At 40.5% G+C, this 21,936-nt stretch overlaps 1 protein-coding gene and 1 pseudogene across 2 annotated transcripts in view; one reads left to right on the top strand and one right to left on the bottom strand.

Annotated features, from left to right (window-relative positions):
- The window catches only part of OLFM3 (olfactomedin 3), a 340,444-nt gene that overhangs the window by 15,515 nt on the left and 302,993 nt on the right, over window positions 1-21,936 (bottom strand). For both annotated transcript variants that reach the window (XM_089686595.1, XM_089686596.1), the window contains exons 3-4: window positions 10,308-10,463; window positions 6,751-6,970 (exon numbers count right to left, since the gene is read on the bottom strand). In XM_089686595.1, the coding sequence (XP_089542721.1) occupies window positions 6,751-6,970; window positions 10,308-10,463 (376 nt within the window). The remainder of the gene's footprint in view (window positions 1-6,750; window positions 6,971-10,307; window positions 10,464-21,936) is intronic.
- LOC149455138 (uncharacterized) lies at window positions 19,888-20,892 on the top strand (annotated as a pseudogene).

Raw genomic sequence — 21,936 nt, forward strand, 5'->3', positions numbered from 1 at the left:
GTGTGCCACTGCCACCTTGTGTCTTGTTTAACATCCTGCAGTCTGAATAAGAGCAGTGTGCTACACAAAGTTACATCAAAGTTGCACCACATAATTGTGCTGTAAAGCTCAACGTCCCATTGCAGAAGTGTGAACTGAACCGAGAAGAAATTGCACTAAAGATACAACGCAAAAGCTTTATATGTGATCAGTTCCAGCAGAGCCCACAGGATACCTCACTCACCAAACAAGCTACAGGGCTACCAATTAGTATACTGTAAATATATTCAGAGGCTCTAAGACCCATACGCATAAGTTAAGCATAGTGAAGTCATTATGAAATGCATGACAAATTGATACTTTGGATGACTAATGAGAGTTAATCTTATTTTTGTACTTGGGTCTCTAATAAAATAGATGCACCTCTGATGATACAGGTACAGGTAAGAAAAAAGCCTAATGTTCATCTACTTCCCTATTTGCTACTAATAAAAGATAAATGCATTAAACTGTATATAATATTTGTGAACGTTTTAGTAGCTAATGTAAAATATCCTGTAGACCTTCATGATGATTCCCACAGTAAAATATTTAAATGATAAACTACTGTTAATTTAGTCTTATACTTCTCTGTCCTCACTCTGAAGTGATCTTCAGTCCATGGCCCGAATTTACCAGTGAGACTCGTCTTCAATCATAACATCCAGGATAACTGAATAGCACAATTATTACAAACTGCATTTGAGGGGTTTTAATAAAGCTTTTTATCTGATTTACACTATTGGGAGTGTCCCTGTCTTCTTCTTTACCAGATGTATGTGGTCTTTGGAGGCTGTCTGTAGGGTGGAGCAGTGGCATCCCATATGGATGGATAGTGGCATCAATGCATTATAACATCCCACCTAACGTTTGGGTGTCATATGCCTCTGGTAAGCTCCCATTTCTGTCACAGTAGTGGAGTGGAGTTTGGGGAGGAGCACTTTTGAAGAATAATTTGATCTTATATTCACATGAAATGTGACTTTGTTCACTGGACTTTAATTTGTGTAGCCACTAAATAATTGACTTGATATCTCTTATCATTTATTCACTGTTTTTACTCACTGTGCACAAATTGGAGTTTATATTCATATTTGGTTGTTGATTTAGGGGTATTAGCACAGTACTCGCTTTTTTTCTATTTATTTATATACTGTATATGGTATGTCAATTATTGTGCAAGCTGCTTTTTCCTCTTTTTAGTTAATTTTGGCTATAAGTGCTGTTTCATTTGACATACAGTTTTTTTATATAACAAATATAGGTTTTATTCCAATTTGGCCAGTTCAGTGAATGTGAGTGTTCAGTGAGTAGGTGGGAGTATCAGAACAGTACAGGCTAAAGCTGAAAATAAAAACAGATTCCCCCATCACATAAGGGAGGTGGATGGAGGAATCCTCCCTGCTTTGCTATTGTATTCTGAAATTCTGTTGTCAGCATACACTGATCAGCTGCAGTGGCCAAATGAATTAAAGTATTCCAACAGTTCCATTTGAGTCTTCCTATGAGTGGCCTATGAGCTTTAGAATGTGAGCTCTGATGTACCTTTGCAATAGTTAATCTGTTTTGTATCGTAGACTGCTCTATTGTGAAAAAGACATTTAAAAAAAAAAAAACTTGTGAGCAAGGCCCTTTTTTCATATAGCAGTTGTCATTTTTATTGTATTCTCACATCCATAAATTTTACTATAAATGTACTACCCTGTCCTACTATCTAAATTTAGTCATGTTGGGTGTTAGTCTGTCCAGCTGAATGATTGTGTACTTGCTCATTTGATTTTTCCGATAAGCTCACCCTGGCTATTAATTCTCCCTTCTGCCAGTAGGTGTCAGTGGTAACTCTGGCATTAGGGAGAAGATAAACTGTAGGTTGGGTTATGAACATTCAAATCCTTTCCCAGCCACTCATTAGGAATGTCTTTGCCAGTGGAGCATCATGGAAAAGCGTATGAATGATTGGGAAGGACCATACGATCTCTCTCTTCCCCCCCAGGCTGCAGCCTGCGGAGGGTGCATGTGACTGGAGCTGTGTTCTTTTTGGGCCACCTCCCTGCTTGAATAGGCCTTTATATGACTAAGTTTGGAGCTGTGCCTATATGGATAAAGGATGGAGTCCTAGTTGGCACTGGTTGACTTTCCTGATGAAAATTGGGGCAGAGGATGGAGTCCTAGTTGGTGCTGGATGGTTCTCCTGAAGTGAAGATATGGTTACTATTGGAATCAACTGCTACATTTAAGAAGGTACAGGTTCTGGATTCAGCACAATGGCACTTTTCCTTTACTCCAGTCTATTGTTGTTAAGACTGAGTCTGCAGGTCAGTAACTGGTGTTCTGAATTCCTACCTCTTTCCTCCTGGAGTTTGAGAGTGAGCTAATAAAAGCTGTTTGCATCTAAAAGTCATAGGCCTCCATCTGTTCATCCTTTCCATAATTGCCCGAGAACGACCCCTGAAAGGGGTGCTACAAGCATCTCTGAGTATACTGTGTAGTGCTTGCCAATATAGTGCTATATCAAGACCTGCATAATAATTTGTTGCCTTGTTTTTTAAAAAAATGGTATTGGAGGGTTGTGCTTATGAGATGCTGGAAAGTCCTTTTGATGTGGAACAGGAGAGTACCAGCATCTCAAATGAGACAAAAAACAGACAAACACATATACACAGTATTGTGCAAAAGTTATAGACAGTTGTGAAAAATGATGAACATTAAGAATACTTTCAGAAATAGAAATGTTAATATTTTATTTTTATCAATTAACAAAATGGAAAGTAAATGAACAGACAAGAAATCCAAAACAAATCAACATTTTGGTCGGAACATCCTTTGCCTTCAAAATAGCTTTTCTTAATTCTCAGTTCTAGGTACACTTGCACACAGTTTCTCAATTTTTGGAGAAACTCGGCAAGTAGGCTGTTCCAATCATCTTGGAGAACTAATCACAGATCTTCTGTGGATGTAGGATGCTCAGATCCTTCTGTCTCTTCATATAATCTCAGACAGACTCGATGATGTTGAGATCATGGCTCTGTGGGGGCCAAACCATCACTTCCAGGACTCCTTGTTCTTCTTTACGCTGAAGATTGTTCCTAATGACATTGGCTGCATGTTTGGGTAATTATCCTGTTGCAGTATAAATTTATGGCCAACTGAATAGATTTGGGACCTCCCTGATGGTATGGCATGATGGATAACTATATGCCTGTATTTCTCAGCATTGAGGAAACTATTGATCCTAACCAAATCTCTAACTCCATTTGAAGAAATGCAACCTCAGACTTAGAAGGAACCTCCAGAATGCTTCACTGTTGCCTGCAGACACTCATTATTGTACCACTCCCCAGCCCTTTGGCTAACAAATTGCTTCCTGCCACAGCCAAATATTTAAATGTTGACTCATCAGTCCAGAGCACCGTCTGCCATTTTTCTGCATCTTAGTTTCTATGTATTTGCGCATAGTTGAGTTGCTTAACCTTGTTTCCACCTCGGATGTATGCCTTTTTGGCCGCAGTTTTTTATTGAAGGCTACTTCTGGCCAGACTTCCCTGGACAGTAGATGGGTGTTTCAAAACAATAGTGAAGTACCTGGGTCCCACTGGTTTCTGCCAATTCTGTGCTGATGGCACTGTTGAACATCTGATGTTGAAGGGATGTAAGCATGATGTGTCTTTCATCTGGTGCATTAAGTTTCCTTGGTCGATCACTGTGTCTATGGTCCTCGGCATTTGTGCTTCCTCAAAAGAGCTTGCTGAATTGAATTGATACTGGTTTGAAGCCAAAGGGTAGTCACACCAAATATTGATTTGATTTAGATTTTTCTTCTGTTCGCTCACTTTGCATTTTCTACATAAAAATAAGCAATTAAAATATAGACTTTTGAAAGCACTCTTACTTTAAGCACTTGCCTACTGGGCTCCCTTCCTGCGCAGGCCAATTTTCAGGTTTCAGCACTGTCGCACTTTGAATGACAATTGTGCAGTCATGTAACTATCCATACAAAATATTTATAATTTTTTTTCACACAAATAGAGCTTTCTTTTGGTGGTATTTAGTCACCACTGGGTGTTTTGTTTTTGCACTATAAAAGAAAAAAAGTCTGTGAAAAAAAAGTTTTTCTTTGTTTCTATTATAAAATTTTGCAAACAGGTAATTTTTCTCCTTCACTGATATTCGATGAGGAGGCTGCACTGATATGCATCACTGATGAAGCAGCACTGATGGGCACTGATAGGTTGCACTGATAGGCAGCACTGATGGGCACTACTAGGCTGCACTGATGAGGCGGCACTGGTAGGCTTTGATAGGCTGCACTGATGAGGCGGCACTGGTAGGCTTTGATGAGGAGGTACTGATGAGGCTGCACTGATATGCAGCACTGATGGGCACTGATAGGTGGCAATGATGGACACTGATAGGCGGCATTGAAGGGCACTGACTGGTGGTACTGACTGATAGCACTGACTGATGGTACTGAATGGCGGCACTGATTGAAGGCACTGACTGGTGGCACTGACAGGCAGCACTGCTGGGCACTGATGGGCAGCACTGCTTGACACTGATGGGCAACACTGCTGGGCACTGATGGGCAGCACTGCTGGACACTGATGGGCAGCACTGTTGGGCATTGATGGGCAGCACTGTTGGGCACTGATTGGCAGCACTACTGGGCACTTTTGGGGCTGCACTGATAACCAGGGCACTGATTATCAGTGTAGATTTCTGCTTTCATAGTTGCCGGTTATCGGCAGTACTTTCCTCCCACTGTGACATAGCCTGAGAAAAGTACTGTCAATAACCGGCAAGTGTATTTACATGGTGATCTGCTGTGATTAGAGACAGCTGATCAAGTGGTAAAAGGCCACTGTGATTGGCCCTTTACCGAGTCATGTGATCAGCTGTGTCCAAAGGACACAGTGATCACAGACAGCGCCGGGTGCGCACTGCTGGGGTAGCGTGTTTTGAAAGGAACGTCATATGACGCCCTCCCAGAACTGGAGGACAGCGCTGTAGCCATCATTCGACTATAGAGCAGTCAAGAAGAGGTCAAAGCATTTCTTCACACTTGCCTATAACGTTTGCACAGTACTGTATATATATTATATCTCAATACCCCCAATAACTATAAACCTTTGAAATAATGCAGTACAGGGAACGGAAGGCATGTTATCATTGTCATCATTAGCATCCCGCTTGTTTATTTTGATTGTACAAAAATGTAAAATGGAGTTTTCAAAACAATTTCACCGAAGGACACTCAAAACAGTTCACAAGAAACAGTAAATGAACTGTTCAGCCATGTGTTACTTTACTGTTATGTTAAAGCAAAGCCAATTCCAGAACTCATTGAACATCTTGGATAGAATGGTCTACAAATAGCTCTGGAGAAATACCAGTTGAACAGCTATTTTCATCCAGTGCAAATACTTCTATAGCTATCCTTCACAAACTGATATTTTAAGTCACTGATGGTGTTACTGCAACATATGCTTCCATGGCTACAGTGCAAGGAGAGATCAGTGCAATATTTCTGCAAGGATGATTTATGTCAAGGTTCACACCATAGATTTTTCTTTCTATACATTTCAAAAATTACAGTAGAACTACCTGGCGATTATATTACACATGAAAGTTGTGTACTATTAAGGGCCACATTCCTTCTGAGTCATGGGGTTGGCAAATGGGCTGTTCACTTTCCAAAGGAAATTCCAATTTGCAATGGAATTCTCCCATAGGTTATTAAATGTGGTGAAAACTCACTTTGCAAAGAAGATCAAATCAGTACTTTTTCTTGAACATGACTGGATGAAGAAGGTCAGTACAGCTTCCCCACATTTAGTAACCTAAGGGAAAATGCCATTTCAAAGTGCAAATGCCCTTGCAAAGTGAACAGCCTATTTGCCTTTAATAAATCAACCCCATCAAGTTTGATATATATATAAATATAACTAACTAAATTATTTATAGCAGAGACTGATCTCTGCATTCCATTGGAAACTGCAATGTTACTGCACACCGCAGCCTGCATGCCATTCATTAAATGCAAACACAGTGGGGTTGATTTACTAAAGGCAAATAGACTGTGCACTTTGCAAAGTGCATTTGCTCCAGAGCTTAGTAAATGAGGTAAAGCTTCACTTTGCAAAGAATACCTAATCACATGCAAGAAAAATAAAAAAAATGCATGTTTGCTTGCACATGATTGGATGATGCACGTCAGCAGAGCTTCAGTTCACTTACTAAGCTCTGGAGCTACTGCTCTTGCAGAGTGCAACTATACTTTGCAAAGTGCAGAGTCTATTTGCCTTTAGTAAATCAACCCCAGTGTTCTTTCTGCAGGGGGAACTTTGTGGTTGCAGAGATATGATCACAAGACTTTTCCAGTTCATACAACCAGGTTCTCCTCCCAGCTTTTTCTTCATTCACTGTTGTAAATGCCACTCATTGGGCTCCTCTGAATCGAGTGGAGCCTAATGCACATTTCATTGTTGAACCTCCACGTTTTACAGTACCCATCGTGAATGTCAGACACTATTATTGCACTGTTCTTCTAGGATTCACCTGCAATTAGGAACCTGTCTTTTTGTGTTCTGCTTCTCTTGATTTGGGAGTTGGAGTGGTAACAGGGCAATTGGAGATGGAGTAGTAAACAGTAGCAACAGGGCTTGTGCAAAGAAAAAGATATTACATTTGCAAGCAAAAAATATATATATAATAATATAAAGCATTTTGATTTACTTAGTTTTTTCATGCAATCTCTCAGTCTGGTCTCCAATCCTAGAACCCGTTGATGTAGCTCTTCATAGTCAAATGCCCCTATCTCATGTTGGATGGTTGTGAGTGTTCCAGTCAAATTTCTGATCTCCTCTTTGAACTGTGTAATTAGCCGGGCATCTGTTTTGTATTGTTCCAAAACTGGAATTAGTGGCTGGAGCTCATCCATCTTTTCTTTCAGATCCTAAAATAAATAAAGCCTTTAGATAATTTTTCTACCAGAACATTAAATTACATTTATGTACACTCTATTCTACAGATAGGTGCAATTTTTGTACAGAAAACATAAAGGTTTTGGTCAAAATTATTATAACCTTTTAAGGATATACAGTATGTTTTTAATCTTCTGTTGTACATCTATTTTTACCCAATTTATTTAAAATCTTTGTTGTAAAAACAAAAAAAGGGCACATCCATGACTCTGGATTCATGTGGTATTATGGTTTTCTACAGAGTGTACAGCAAAAGCTGTTTAATTTAAGGTTATGTCTCTCTTCAAATGAAACTTTGTAGAAAGCAGACATGGGGATGGAGAGGAATTAGTTGCTGCTATGTCTCATTCACTTATGCATGTAAATGTTGAGCTATTGAGTTCTCTGTGCAGTGGGATTTATTAACATAGCAGATAGAAAGTCACAGAAAAACATAAGAAAAGCAGCCAATAGCTCCAGTTGCTGTTTGACTATGAAAAAGTAAAACATTTTTAAACATATTATTTTTTAGACTAGGTTCACACTACTGTGATGTGACTTTGATGTGATTTACAGTTCGACTTGGCGGTATGACTTTGATGCGACTTTGCATATCCTATGGAGCTGAGTCACACTGTAAATCGCACCAAAGTGATGCAAAAACCTTTCCAAAAATCGCACTGTGCTGAGTTGCTTTGATTAGAATGGGAACCTTTGAAAACAATGAGATACTGTGCTACTCAATTGCATCAGACGTCGCACTAGTGTGAACCGGGACTTAGTCTACACCTTAATAAATAAAAGGAATATTTACAAAACTATACATTCCTTTTAAAAGTACATTTCCTTTTACATTGACTTTTACAGACTTAGATCAATCCCAGCTGTTCTTAGGCATCTGTTGTGTTGACTGTAGAATATTAAAGTTAAAAAGACATTTGGACCTGCATTGTCATCCAGTGGTGGGGTAAGGACACATCTGAATTGACCGCTGACCATTGACATGTTACTCTTGCTACTGAAACTTTGGTGGAATAAAATGTGGGTTGGTACCAAAGTAAATTTTAACTTGGAGTAAAGCCCATATACACGGACTGAATATCGGCTGGTTCAGCAGAAACCAGCCAACATTCAGCACTTGTGTAAACCAGCATCCAACTGGCATCTGATCAGTGCCAACAGCCAATGGCTGCCGCGCTGACCAGTGTGATTTGGCGGGGGGGGGGGGGGAGGACAGTCTCCCTGTCAGAACACAATTGCTAGTTTTTTATTATTCAAACCCCTGGGTTGAATTTAAAAAAAATCTGATGATGTGTACCAGGCATAAAGCCAGCCATACAGAGATCCAAATTTGCCCAGTCCAGCAGCGACCAGATGAATTTCAATCCATGTACGGGCACCCTGGTTGTACAGAAGTTGATTTATGGGTCGACTTCTGTACAACCAGCCTATCAGATAAATAGCCGCTGGTTGAACAAAATAAAATGACACATCTATAGCTAGCTTGACGTCTGGTACTTATCAATTGCAAGTTACATCCAAGTTGAAATATCAAAGAGTTATTGCCAAAGTTGCGCAGTCCCTGTAAGAGACTGCTGTTCCTGCACTCAAAGTAAAACTAAACACGTTTCCCTGCTAGGCAGTCTTAGCACAACTGTGGTATCAGGAAAACGTGCATCATCCTGATCTGGTTGAGCAGGACATCTGAAGATTTTGAACCTGAAAGAACAGGAGAAGATGGAAGCACCTGCTAAAGAGGGGAGTGTGAATATTGCAGCTTTGGAGGGGGTAACTTTGTTGCACAGTTGCACATTATGACAAAAAGCTTTTGGGAGCCCTGAATTTTGCACAGCTTTCATGGCTTTAAAAAAAATATATATACATACCCATTTTTCTTCAGTCTTTGTGACATAATGGGTGTGAATGTGGTCCGTACTCATTGGGCTGGATCGTGGAACAATGAGTCTGACGTGAACACTAGAGAGGAGGTAATTATTGCAGCCAGAGTTGCTTTTTTACTTTTACAAACTCTGGCCCACTGCATTTCTTTTTTTTTGGCCCCAAGGTGGAGCATGAAGAGGTAATTAATATCATTGTGATTAATTTGAGTCATTAAACTGGTAATACACTCTGATTTTAAAAACTGCTCACAGGTAGGGTTTTTAATGTTAGACGTGACCTTATCAATCTTTTTTTCATAAACGCTTCCCCCTGTCTGTCAGCTGTCATGTACATTGAGTCATACATGCGCAGCTCAGCTTACATGTATGGCATCTGTTCTGTGCCGCATTGATGTGGCCCCTGTACATCTGTATGATAGTGACATATTCACACAGAACCTGGAAGGAAGACTGGAAGGAGATGAGAGCACCTGGGACCAGCTGGAGTGATGACAGCACAGCACTGGATGGCTTCATGTGACAGGTAGATCTGTTATAATGTACTAATATGCAATGCGCACTAGCACATTATGGCTTAAACCCCCTGGAGGCCAATTTAATTAAAAAAAAAGGAGTTTAGTATCTCTTTAAATGTGCAGGCTACTGTCTTTGAAGACCTGGCTTTTGAGCCTGAATCTGAATTTTACACCCAGGTGTGTCATGAAAGGCCTGTAGCTTGGTGCCCCTTCTAAAAAGCAGCATTGAACATGGTTCATAATAGATTAAATTGTTTAGAACAAAATTACAGGCTCATTTTAGCTTCACAGTGATCTGCCAGTGTATAATTATCTTTAGAGCTTATGAATTCGAAACAAATGAGAAGCTCAGAATTCTGCTTGTGTCTCCTCTATTTTGGGAATGCTGGCCACAGGACAATTGTGTTACCGGCTCTATGTATACTAGCTTAAAGTGCAAACTATTTTTCTATATCTACATTAGATATTGCACACAGCTGTCTTTACTTTGAGCCATTTTTCTGGTTTCTTCGGCAGAAATTTATGCAACATTAAGGTATAAAAGACAAACTCTTCATCAACATAAATTGATAAAAAAATTAACTTTAAGTTTTTTTTAACGAATTATTTATACATAATTTTTTAAGTGAGAGAAAAGGGGGGAGGGATTACTGAACTATGAAATAGTTATGTGCAATGTGTCATATTTACTTATACATATTGTTTTTCATTTCTATAATATTTTATTTCTGAGCATAATAAATGAAAAAAGAAAAATATATGTAAAATATAAAGAAAATATATATAGGTAGAAGTGTATCCATTACCATATGACTTATAGCTGCACACTTAAAGTAAAATGAAACCTAACTTGTATTTGCAATTAAGGTTATACATAGTACTGTATAGACCCATGATAATTTCAGTGTACTTACCTGAAAGTGCCGAGTTAATAGATTTTTCCGGTCCTCCTCAATTTGCCTAAATTTGGACCTTAGACCCTTCATTTGGGTCTCCATCTTCTGTACATACTGGAAATCTCTTTGTGTGCGGAGATTCAAAACTTCTATTGACTGTGACATGTTCTGCACCTAGAGGGTATATTAAAACATAATGGTGCATATTAACTATTTGATATTTATTTTTACAAAAATGTTTATTTAGATAAGCCATAATGGCAAACTGAGAAGTACAGCCCTGGCCAAAAGTTTTTGAGAATGACACAAATATTAATTTTCACAAAGTCTGCTGCCTCAGTTTTTATAAATGCAATTTGCATATATTCCAGAATGTTATGAAGAGTGATCAGATGAAATGCAATTATTTGCAAAGTCCCTCTTTGCCATGAAAATTAACATAATCCCCAAAAACAAATTACCACTGCATTTCAGCCCTGCCACAAAAGGACCAGCTGACATCATGTCAGTGATTCTCTCATTAACACAGGTCAGTGTCAGTGTTGACAAGGACAAGGCTGGAGATCACTCTGTCATGCTGATTGAGTTAGAATAACAGACTGGAAGCTCTATAACGAGGGTGGTGCTTGAAATCATTGTTCTTCCTCTGTTAACCATGGTTATCTATAAGAAAACACATGCAGACATCATTGCTTTGCACAAAAATGGATTCACAGATAAGGATATTGCTGCTACTAAGATTGCACTTAAATCAACCAACTTCAAGGAGAGAGGTTCAATTATGAAGAAGGCTTTAGGGCACCCAAGAAAGTCCAGCAAGCTCCAGGACCATCTCCTAAGGTTGTTTCAGCTGTGGGATCGGGGCACTACCAGTGCAGAGCTTGCTCAGGAATGGCAGCAGGCAGGTGTGAGTACATCTGCACGCACAGGGAGGCGAAGACTTTTGGAGGAATGCCTGGTGTCAAGAAGGGCAGAAAAGAAGCCACTTCTCTCCAAGACAGACTGATATTCTGCAAAAGGTACAGGGATTGGACTGCTGTGGACTGGGGTAAATTAATTTTCAATGATGAATCCCCTTTTTGATTGTTTGGGGCATCCAGAAAAAACCTTGTCCTGAGAAGAAAAGGTGAGTGCTAAATTCAATCCTGTCATTCCAACAGTAAAGCATCCTGAGACCATTCATGTGTGGGTTGCTTCTCAGCCAAGGGAGTGGGCTCCCTCAAAATTTTGCCTAAAGTAATGAATAAAGAATGGTACAAAAACATCCTCCGAGAACAACTTCTCCCAACCATCCAAGAACAGTATGGCATGTATGAACAATGCCTTTTCCAGAATGATGGAGCACCTTACCATAAGGCAAAAGTGATAACTAACTTGACGTGGGGAATAAAACATCAGAACTTTGGGTCCACGGCCAGGAAACTCATTGAGAATTTGTGGTCAATAATCAAGAGGCGGCTGAACAACCCCCCCCCCATAAATTCTGACAAACTCCAAGCATTGATAATGCAAGAATGGACTGCCATCAGTCAGGAAGTGGCCCAGAAGTAGATTTGCTGTAAAAATAGGTATAAGTGAGCGCTAAAGGTAACAAAGCTGCTGAACACAAAAGGTACCAAAAAACAACCTCCAAAGACTCACATATAAAAAAGGTGCAGCGCTTATATATTAAAACATGCAAGATATCAAAATGCAAGAGTATATCCCTGCAAAACGCAGGCAGGGTATAGTTATTGTACTGCCCCTTATAGTCTCAATTAACACACAAATATATAGTTCACAATCTCCCAGTGGGTAGGGTGAGGTGAAGGATCAAATGGATCTGTATTGACACACGGTGATAGCCAAAAAGGTGATGTATGGTGATATCCAAAACTGGTAAAAGATTGTGCACTCACCAGATGCACAACCAATATGCGCATGTAAGAGATAACCCCTCTCAAGGTATGGTTCCAGGACTCATCAAAGGCAAGATCTGGTCAATCTCTACGATGTGGACCCTCAGCTGTCATGCATGGCTCTGTCCCCTATAGCTCTTTACTCTGCAGGTAGTTGGAAGCTCACCAGAGAGCCCCAGAAAGAAACAAGGAGGCCAGAATAGCGTGATACCGCTTAAACATGCGTGCGTTTATTTCATCCAGCAAAAGGGTATAATAAAACAATACTGACCAGACAATAAAGTTAGCCGCCGGGACCCCAGTGGTGCCGGCGGTGGTAAACGTCACTGTGCCGCAGTTCCTCACTGACGCGTTTCGTGCAACCGCACTTACTCATAGGGGGTATTGTCTGGTCAGTATTGTTTTATTATACCCTTTTGCTGGATGAAATAAACGCACGCATGTTTAAGCGGTATCACGCTATTCTGGCCTCCTTGTTTCTTTCTGGGGCTCTCTGGTGAGCTTCCAACTACCTGCAGAGTAAAGAGCTATAGGGGACAGAGCCATGCATGACAGCTGAGGGTCCACATCGTAGAGATTGACCAGATCTTGCCTTTGATGAGTCCTGGAACCATACCTTGAGAGGGGTTATCTCTTACATGCGCATATTGGTTGTGCATCTGGTGAGTGCACAATCTTTTACCAGTTTTGGATATCACCATACATCACCTTTTTGGCTATCACCGTGTGTCAATACAGATCCATTTGATCCTTCACCTCACCCTACCCACTGGGAGATTGTGAACTATATATTTGTGTGTTAATTGAGACTATAAGGGGCAGTACAATAACTATACCCTGCCTGCGTTTTGCAGGGATATACTCTTGCATTGTGATATCTTGCATGTTTTAATATACAGTCATGGCCGAAATTGTTGGCACCCTTGATATTTTTCCTGAAAATCAAGTATTTCACACAAAAAAGGTATTGCATTAACACATGTTTTGCTATACACATGTTTATTCCCTTTGTATGTATTGGAACAAATATAAAACAGAGGCAGAAAAGCAAATATGACATAATGTCACACAAAACCCCAAAAATGGGCTGGACAAAAGTATTGGCACCCTTAACTTAATATTTGGTTGCACACCCTTTGGAAAACATAACTGAAATCAGTCGCTTCCTATAACCATCAATAAGCTTCTGACACCTCTCACCCGGAATTTTGGACCACTCTTCCTTTGCAAACAGCTCCAGGTCTCTCTTATTGGAAGGACACCTTTTCCCAACAGCAATTTTAAGATCTCTCCACAGGTGTTCAATGGGATTTAGATCTGGGCTCATTGCTGGCCACTTCAGAACTCTCCAGCGCTTCTTTGCCATCCATTTCTGAGTGCTTTTTGACGTATGTTTGGGGTCATTGTCCTGCTGGAAGACCCAGGATCTTGGACGCAAACCCAGCTTTCTGACACTGGGCCCTACAGTGCGACCCAAAATCCTTTGGTAATCCTCAGATTTCATGATGCCTTGCACACAGTCAAGGCACCCAGTGCCAGAGGCAGCAAAACAACCCCAAAACATCATTGAACCTCCACCATATTTTACCGTAGGTACTGTGTTTTGTTCTTTGTAGGCCTCATTCCGTTTTCGGTAAACAGTAGAATGATGTGCTTTACCGAAAAGCTCTATCTTGGTCTCATCTGTCCACAAGACGTTTTCCCAGAAGGCTTTTGGCTTACTCAAGTACATTTTGGCAAACTGTAGTCTTGCTTTTTTATGTCTCTGTGTCAGCAGTGGGGTCCTCCTGGGTCTCCTGCCATAGCGTTTCATTTCATTTAAATGTCGACGGATAGTTCGCGCTGACACTGATGCTCCCTGAGCCTGCAGGACAGCTTGAATGTCTTTGGAACATGTTTGGGGCTGCTTATCCACCATCCGGACTATTCTGCGTTGCAATCTTTCATCAATTTTCCTCATCCGTCCACGACCAGGGAGATTAGCTACAGTGCCATGGGTTGCAAACTTCTTGATAATGTTGCGCACTGTGGACAAAGGCAAATCTAGTTCTCTGGAGATGGACTTGTAACCTTGAGATTGTTGATATTTTGCCACAATTTTGGTTCTCAGGTCCTCAGACAGTTCTCGTCTCCTCTTTCTGTTGTCCATGCTTAGTGTGGCACAGACAGACACACAATGCAAAGGTTAAGTGAACGTCTCTCCTTTTTATCTGCTTTCAGGTGTGATTTCTATATTGCCCACACCTGTTACTTGCCCCAGGTGAGTTTACAGGAGCATCACATGCTTGTAACATTCTTATTTATCCGCAGTTGTGAAAGGGTGCCAATACTTTTGTCCAGCCCATTTTTGGAGGTTTGTGTGACATTATGTCGAATTTGCTTTCTTTCCTCCCTTTTTTTGTTTTGTCCCAATACACACAAAGGGAATAAACATGTGTATAGCAAAACATGTGTTAATGCAATACGTTTCGTGAGAAATACATGATTTCCTGGAGAAATATCAAGGGTGCCAACAATTTCGGCCATGACTGTATAAGCGCTGCACCTTTTTTATATGCCAGAAGTATATTGACAGCATGCCAGGGTGATTTGCAGAGGTCTTGAAAAAGAATGGTCAACACTGAAAATATTGACTATGCATAAACGTAATGTCATTAACAATAAAATCCTTTGACACTTATGAAATGCTTGAATTATACTTCAGTATACTATAGTAACATCTGACAAAAAGATCTAAAAACACTGAAGCAGCAGACCTTGTGAAAATTAATATTTGTGTCATTGTCAAAATGTTTGGCCAGGGCTGGTATGCTGGAAATTTTGCAAACATTTTTTTGCAAATTTATTTCCTTAGGGTCCATCATACCAGTTGAAACTTACCATATAAATCTAGCATACAACATACCTTCCACTCATATTCACAATTTCCTACAATAATTTTATTATGCAGAACTATGGTGATAACTAAATTATTTAAATCATATCTAGCACAATTTCTTTGTAGTGGCCCATATCTGATCTCAGATTTACTGTATAAAGCTACATCTTTTGTCATACAGTATATCATTTTTTTATGCACATGACACAGTATCATATCAGGACACAAAAAAGGATATGCAAATGTTTGTCTGCAGCCAACTTAAGTTTGATAAGCAATATATTTTTCCAAGTCTCGTACATCCAAAGGGTAGTAGTCCACATGTACTGTATGTTCTAACGTCTTCTGTGCTGAAAATGTCTCTCTTTCTTTCTGCTATTATCTTCTTACCAGGACCGGTGCTAGATTATTTTGCACCCTAAGCAAGACCAGCTACTTGCACTCCTCCCCCCTCAAAAAAAACCTCACCTGCAGTTGTACTTCACCCTTCCTAGCACACATCCTCTTATCCCTCATATTTTCCACCCTAGCACAAATCCTCTCCCTCAAATTCGCCCTCCTAGCATAAACCCCCGCAATTCCACCTCCTAGCACAACCCCCTCTAAATTATTCTTCCCAGCACAAATTCTTCCTGCACACCCAAATCCTCCGTCCTTGCACAAATCCCCTCTTATCACAACCCCTTCCAATCCCCCTTCCTAGCACAAATCCCCCTCGCCAATTCCCTCTCCTACCACAACCCCCCCCAATCCCCCCTCCTATCATAAATCCCCCCTCAATTCTACCGCCTAGAACAACCACCCCCCTACCCCCTCTCCTAGAACAAATTCTCTCCCAATACCCCCTCCTAGTACAAATTCCCCCCTCACCCCCCCCCCCCCCAATCTCCTCGCACTTTACCCAACCCACCCCTTTTGCACAAATTCCCCACAACCCTTCCCCTTCCCTGAAAACTCCTTTCTACTCCTAGAACATATCCCCCATTCATTCTCCTAGCACAAATCCCCCCCCCCCCCCATCAGCCCCATTAGCCTTCCCAGCACAAATAGCCCCATCCCCTCTCCTGCACAAACCTCTCATCTCAGCTTTAATGATTGTTACCCCTCCGTCCTTTCATTGTGTACAGTTCCCCCGGACTGTAAGTTCCCCCCCCAAAAAAACATACAGGGAGACCAGGCACAGGTGCGAGTTGTGCTGTGCTCTCACCCGTCAGTGGAACAATTTTCTATACAGCAGATGACACAGGAGCGCTCTTGGATCGGGCTGTACACATTTTGATTACCCCACCCCTGATCTCCTCCAATGACCGCTCATAACTCTGCAGCAGGGAGCCAGGGAATGAATCAAACACTGAACATGCCAATGTAAGAGTGATCCTGTGCCCCCTGCTTTATGGAAGATCAATCCACTGACAGGAGGTGAGAGCACAGCCTGCACCTACTGGCATTTCTCCTTTTCAGGCTTCACTGCTCCAGGCTACTCTCAGCTTGTTCCAGCTGGGATGGGGGAAGGCATCTAGGCACAGCATCCATGGAAAGAGTAGCTGGGGGGGCACAACTGATTTATGGGGGGGCATAGCCTGCCCCAGCACCCAGCCATGGCAGAGAGTAGGGAAACCAGCAGCCATGGCTGCACTCAAGGCGACAGTGAGCCCTAGGAGACTGTCTAGTTTTCCTAGTGGTAGTGCTGGCCCTGTTTGTTACCTTACTTTATCTTGTTCTGATATCTTTCAGGTAAACAGTTCAGTGCAGTTATGAAAACATTTAGAAGCCAGAAAAAGCAACATTTGTATTTGACTATTTATTTTTTTATATATAATATAATTTTGGTGACTCAAAAAAGCAGATGCAGCTCCCATTCTCCATCATATGTGTTTGAGGAAGGACAGTTCTAACTAGAAAAGCTAAAATTTCTGGGGAAATTGTGTGAAGTGTTCTTGCCTCCACCAGTAGTCTACTCTAGCTTTTGTCACTCTGCTGCCTGCTCACACACCTGGGTTCCTACGGCAACTCACTGTACAGCAAGGGCAGAGAAGAGCGGTTAAAATCAAACTGCTCCAACTTGCTCACTTCACTGGTGATTGCCATCTTCAAACAGTTGTAGTTTAAAAATTATAAATCCTACACCGAAGAGCTTTATATTGTGAGAATCACAAGACCTAGACCTACATTTTGATGCATAGTATGTCTCTGAAATATTAAAAATGAAGGCACAGTTGCAGTTTTGAAATTGCTCTTCAAATTTGAGGTTGCTAGAGTGGAGTTTCAATGAATGTCAATGGGCAGCGTGAGTTGCAAACAAATGGTCATATTGTGAAAACTATCAGGGCTATGGCTTAGCCGTGGACATTTTTAGTGGCAGCAGGGATAGCTGAACATTTTGATATAAGATTTGTGTAGGTGGGATTGAAAATGAGGGAGTGATGGCAGTTTAGAAATCCTGATTTTTCAGCTAACACTTTAGCTTTTGTCAGCTCCCACTCTAGTTTTGAACATTCCGCCATTCATTCCTATGGGACCAATTTCACCACAAAAATGCTGATATTTCGTGAACCATTCGGTGAAACGTTCCACAAAGTAATAGCATACCAATCGGGAACAATCCGCATGTTTCGGTATATTATGTCTATGTAGTGTAAAAACTGTGGGAGGAGTTAGGGTGGTAAATTTGACTAAAATAATAAGAATATATATGTGAGATAACAGTAAGTGGTCTGGCCATGCAAGAACACTTAATGAAGATCCTTCTGTGATTTATAGCAGGGGACAAACTCTTTTAAGTTTTGGAAAAAAGTAGAGCTGATTGACAGATTTCATTGACAAAAGTATGCAAAGTCATAAGACATTTCTAAGGCCAGTTGCACATGGATGCAATAATTGACAGAAAGATCCTGAGTAAGGCCATGTCCATACCTGAGCAGATTGCATTTTCATTTGCATTGTACAGTGCGTTTTGTGTTTTTTTAATGCGTTTTACATTTTTTTTCAATTTAGATGGCCAATAGGAAAAAGACACTGGTTTGATGTCACAAGATGTCAGATAGCATTTTTATTTCCTAATTCCTGCCTGTAATCTGTAATGCTGCAGATCTGTCACCATCATGGCTGCAATTTCCTTATTCCTTGAAACTGCCACATTGACAGCTACAGTCATGCAGGAAGAGGAAGGAGAGGAACAGAGGCAAAGACGCAGATATTGGATACATCCGGCGATAGCCAACATACAGCAGAGAGGACAATTTTGGATCATGCATAACGATCTGAGAGCACGAGGACAATTTTTTCCGATACACACAGATGTCTACAAAAAGGTGAGCACAAGTTTTGAACTTCTCCTATAGCTACATATGTTTGTCGCAACCGCCCCCTCCCCCTTCCACTCTCATTTCCTTTTTTGTGTCTTATGCTTGTTATGTGTTTCTTATCTTTTTTCTTCCTTTCATCTTTTTTTTTTTAATCACCAACCCCCCCCCTTTTTTTTAATTTTAAGTTTTGATGAATCGCTGGGTCTACTCAGCAGCAAAACACCTTCTTCCGGGTCTCCATCCTACCAGTAGAAAGGCTGATGTTCATATTCAGGTAAGTGTTTACAGTCTAAACTGTACACATAATAACAACGTATATTAAATTGCAAAAAATGTTTTATTTTGTTTTTTTACAAACAGTTTTTTTCAATAAAGTAAAATGCAATAGAACTGTACAACATTTTTTTCTGTAATGTATTTTTTTTTAAGTTTTTTTATGAAAAACTACAAAATTGCATTGTTGCCAACATATTATGATATAAAATTGTAAAAAGTACAATACAAGGTCTGATAAGCTCAGGTGGCCTTGGTGGTGGCATGAACTCCATAAGTGTTGCTGAAGCATGATAATGATATTGTGGCTCCTGATAATTTGGCCATACAGGAGTTTGGTAAGCGCCATGCATTGGGTATGACACATAAGAGGCCTGAGGTGGTGTCTGCTGGGGCAAGCTTGTGGGTGGGGGTGGGTTAGCAGAGAGAATTATAGAGGTCAGGCACTGCAGTATTGCAATTCTCATCTCCTCCTGTCTTTCAAGAGGAACTTGATCAACAAATGGGACTAGTGTGTTAACGTACTACTCGGATAAAAGGCATTTGGTTTTTAAATAGAGCTACCAGCTCATTTATTGCATCCATCAGTTTTTCACTTTGACGTGGAGTCATCCTTCTTGATGCTCCTCCCCTCCGAAACACAGCAGTTGGTGGTGCAACAGGCCTGCATAACTCTTTCTCCTCCTCCTCCTCCTCCCTCATCTCCTCTGTCACCCTGGATATGGGTGAACCAGTAGTTGGGGTGTCCAGGGAAGTTGAAGGACACTCCCCAGGGTCCTCTGCACATGCCTGAGATTCCCAGCTGCTCTCAGTGCTGCAAATACAGAAAGAAGCAACATTAGATAATTCCAATTTAAATTTTTATTCAAAATACAAATGATTGAAATGATGCTGTGATCCTAGTTTACCTTCTCATCTCTAAGAATGGTTTGAGGAACTCAGGCAAGTTGGTAGGGGGTAAAATTTGTTGCACCAGCACTCCTTGCTTGCAGTTGCATACTCAGCTGTCTATTGTAGGAGTCTTTTGTGCTCCGCCATCTTGTACGCAACTCTAACTACAAAACATAAAAATATTTTTTTCTTTATAATTCCAGATAGCTTGCAACAGGACATTCTTTAGCCAGTCTATATTTTCAGTTTATGGAGGGGAAATAAAGCTATATTGTCCGTAACACCTGCACGTCATATGGGAGTTATTAAAGGATGTGATCTTCAAGAAACCAACAGCAGAAAAATGGTGCAACATGGCTGCTGTGTTCCAAGAGCGCTGTAATTTCCCAAATTGCTCGGGTGTGATAGATGGGAAATGCATTCGCATAATAAAGCCAGAAGCTATTGGCAGTTTTTATAACTATAAAAATTATTTTTCATTTGTGTTATTTGCAGTGGCAGATGCCAATTATTGTTTCACTTACATAAATACAGCGTCTTATGGGAGCAGCTCAGACTCAAGTATTTTCTCACACTCCGCATTTGAGCATATGCCTCAAAACAATGGCCTGGACCTTCCACCAAACAGTTAGCTACCAGGAACGAAGGGTCCTGCTCTACCATATGTATTTGTAGGTGATGAGGCGTTCACCCTCAGTGAACATCTGCTAAGGCCCTTTTCCAATCACTTCTTGGATGTTGAAAGGAGGGTGTTTAACTATTGCCTCACTAGGTCTCGTAGAGTTGTGGTGTGTACTTTTGGCATCCTTGCCAATAAATGGCGTTTGTTGCACACTCCCACCCACCTAAACTTGCAGCATGCTATAAAAGCTGTTAACCCTATGAGGACCAAGGGACGTATTTGTCCCATGTTTTTAATTGCGTGTATCATCTGATTAAGAACTTAAAACTCTTTTTTTTTTTTGGTTTGAGTCAAAATATTAGTTCTTATCAACAAACAACAAATGGATCTAGCTTTTTGCCAATTATTTCATGAAATGGCTTAGTTACAGCAAAAGAAGTGTACGAACTTTAAAAACAAAAAAATTGATTCTTTTGGCATTCCAAAATCTTACGGTCCTCAAAGGGTTAAAGCAGCATGTGCCCTGCATAATTTTAATCAGGAACAGGATGGATCTCAGTACAAGGACAAAATTACCCATACCATGACAAGTGCAGATTTGCCAGCTCCTCGGGGTAGCAGGTGTGGTGCTGCTATCAGGGAGGCATTCTGTGTCTATTTCACGTCTCCAAATGGTCAGGTGCCATGTCAACTTGAGGCTATTCAATATTTTTGGTCAACTACATATATTTTTTAAGACAAAAATGCTGCTATATAATTGTTCCTTAATTGCTGTAGAGGGTTGTGAACATTATCATTGTTAAATTTGCAAAACGTCTGTTTATGTATTATAAACTTGGTTCTTATGGTAAAACATTTTTTTTTTATTTTGGGAGAATTTAAGATAATAAAAAAATTCAGTATATTTTGGAGTTGTGTGGGTTTTTTTTGTAATCTAGAAAAAAAGTACAGCAAACATGAGCTAAGAAGCTGAAACTAGATAAAACAGATAGTACTCACTTTTGTTTTCTTTCTGTTTCTTGCTGAAGGAATCCCATTTAGAATAGACTTCTTTTGCAGTTTCCTCCCATCCCTGATGCTGCTCTGACTTATGTGTTGGGTCGGCAGGGCTGTATAAATAGATCCGAGGCCTCACCACCTGTGTGTGCACCTCAGTTTTCACCATGATGCCTTGTCTTAGATCCGGCTTCCTGGTTTGCAGGGCAGCATGGGAAGTCTGTTGTCAAAGGGAGGTGTTAGCAGTGAAGCATGCAAAAAACACATCAAAAAAGCATAAAAAACACACACAAAACGCAGCACTTGCATTTTATATGCGGTTCCATTGAAGTCTATTGGACCAAAATGCAAAATAATGCAGAAAAAGAAGTCCTTGACCCTTTCCGAAAAAACTTTCACGCGAAAAACCCATAGATGTGAACATGATCCATAGGAAATCATGATAAATGGCATGCACTGCGTTCCTGAAAAAACGCAAAATGCATAAAAATGGCACAGGTGTGAACCTGGCCTAAAACGTCCTACAAAGACCTTGTGCAAATGCGTGTATGTGTATACATGCTTAAAATTCTTCTTCATTGCTAGTGTAGCAACAATTGCGTGTACTGTATACACATAAACTACTGCAGTCATATGTAAAATTTTCTTTTTTTGTATTTTCGTTGTTTTAGGGTTCATTCACATGGGCGTAAACATTTTATTGAAGCTTGTTTTTTTCTAGCACAAAAAGTTTATGTGCAATGAACAGTAAATACTTGCGTAAAACTGTTCTTTTTTCCCAATA

This window comes from Staurois parvus, unplaced genomic scaffold (genome assembly GCF_062004578.1).
Source record: "Staurois parvus isolate SC_StPar_1 unplaced genomic scaffold, SC_StPar_1.0 ptg000402l, whole genome shotgun sequence".
In the NCBI taxonomy this organism is placed as follows: Eukaryota; Metazoa; Chordata; class Amphibia; order Anura; family Ranidae; genus Staurois; species Staurois parvus.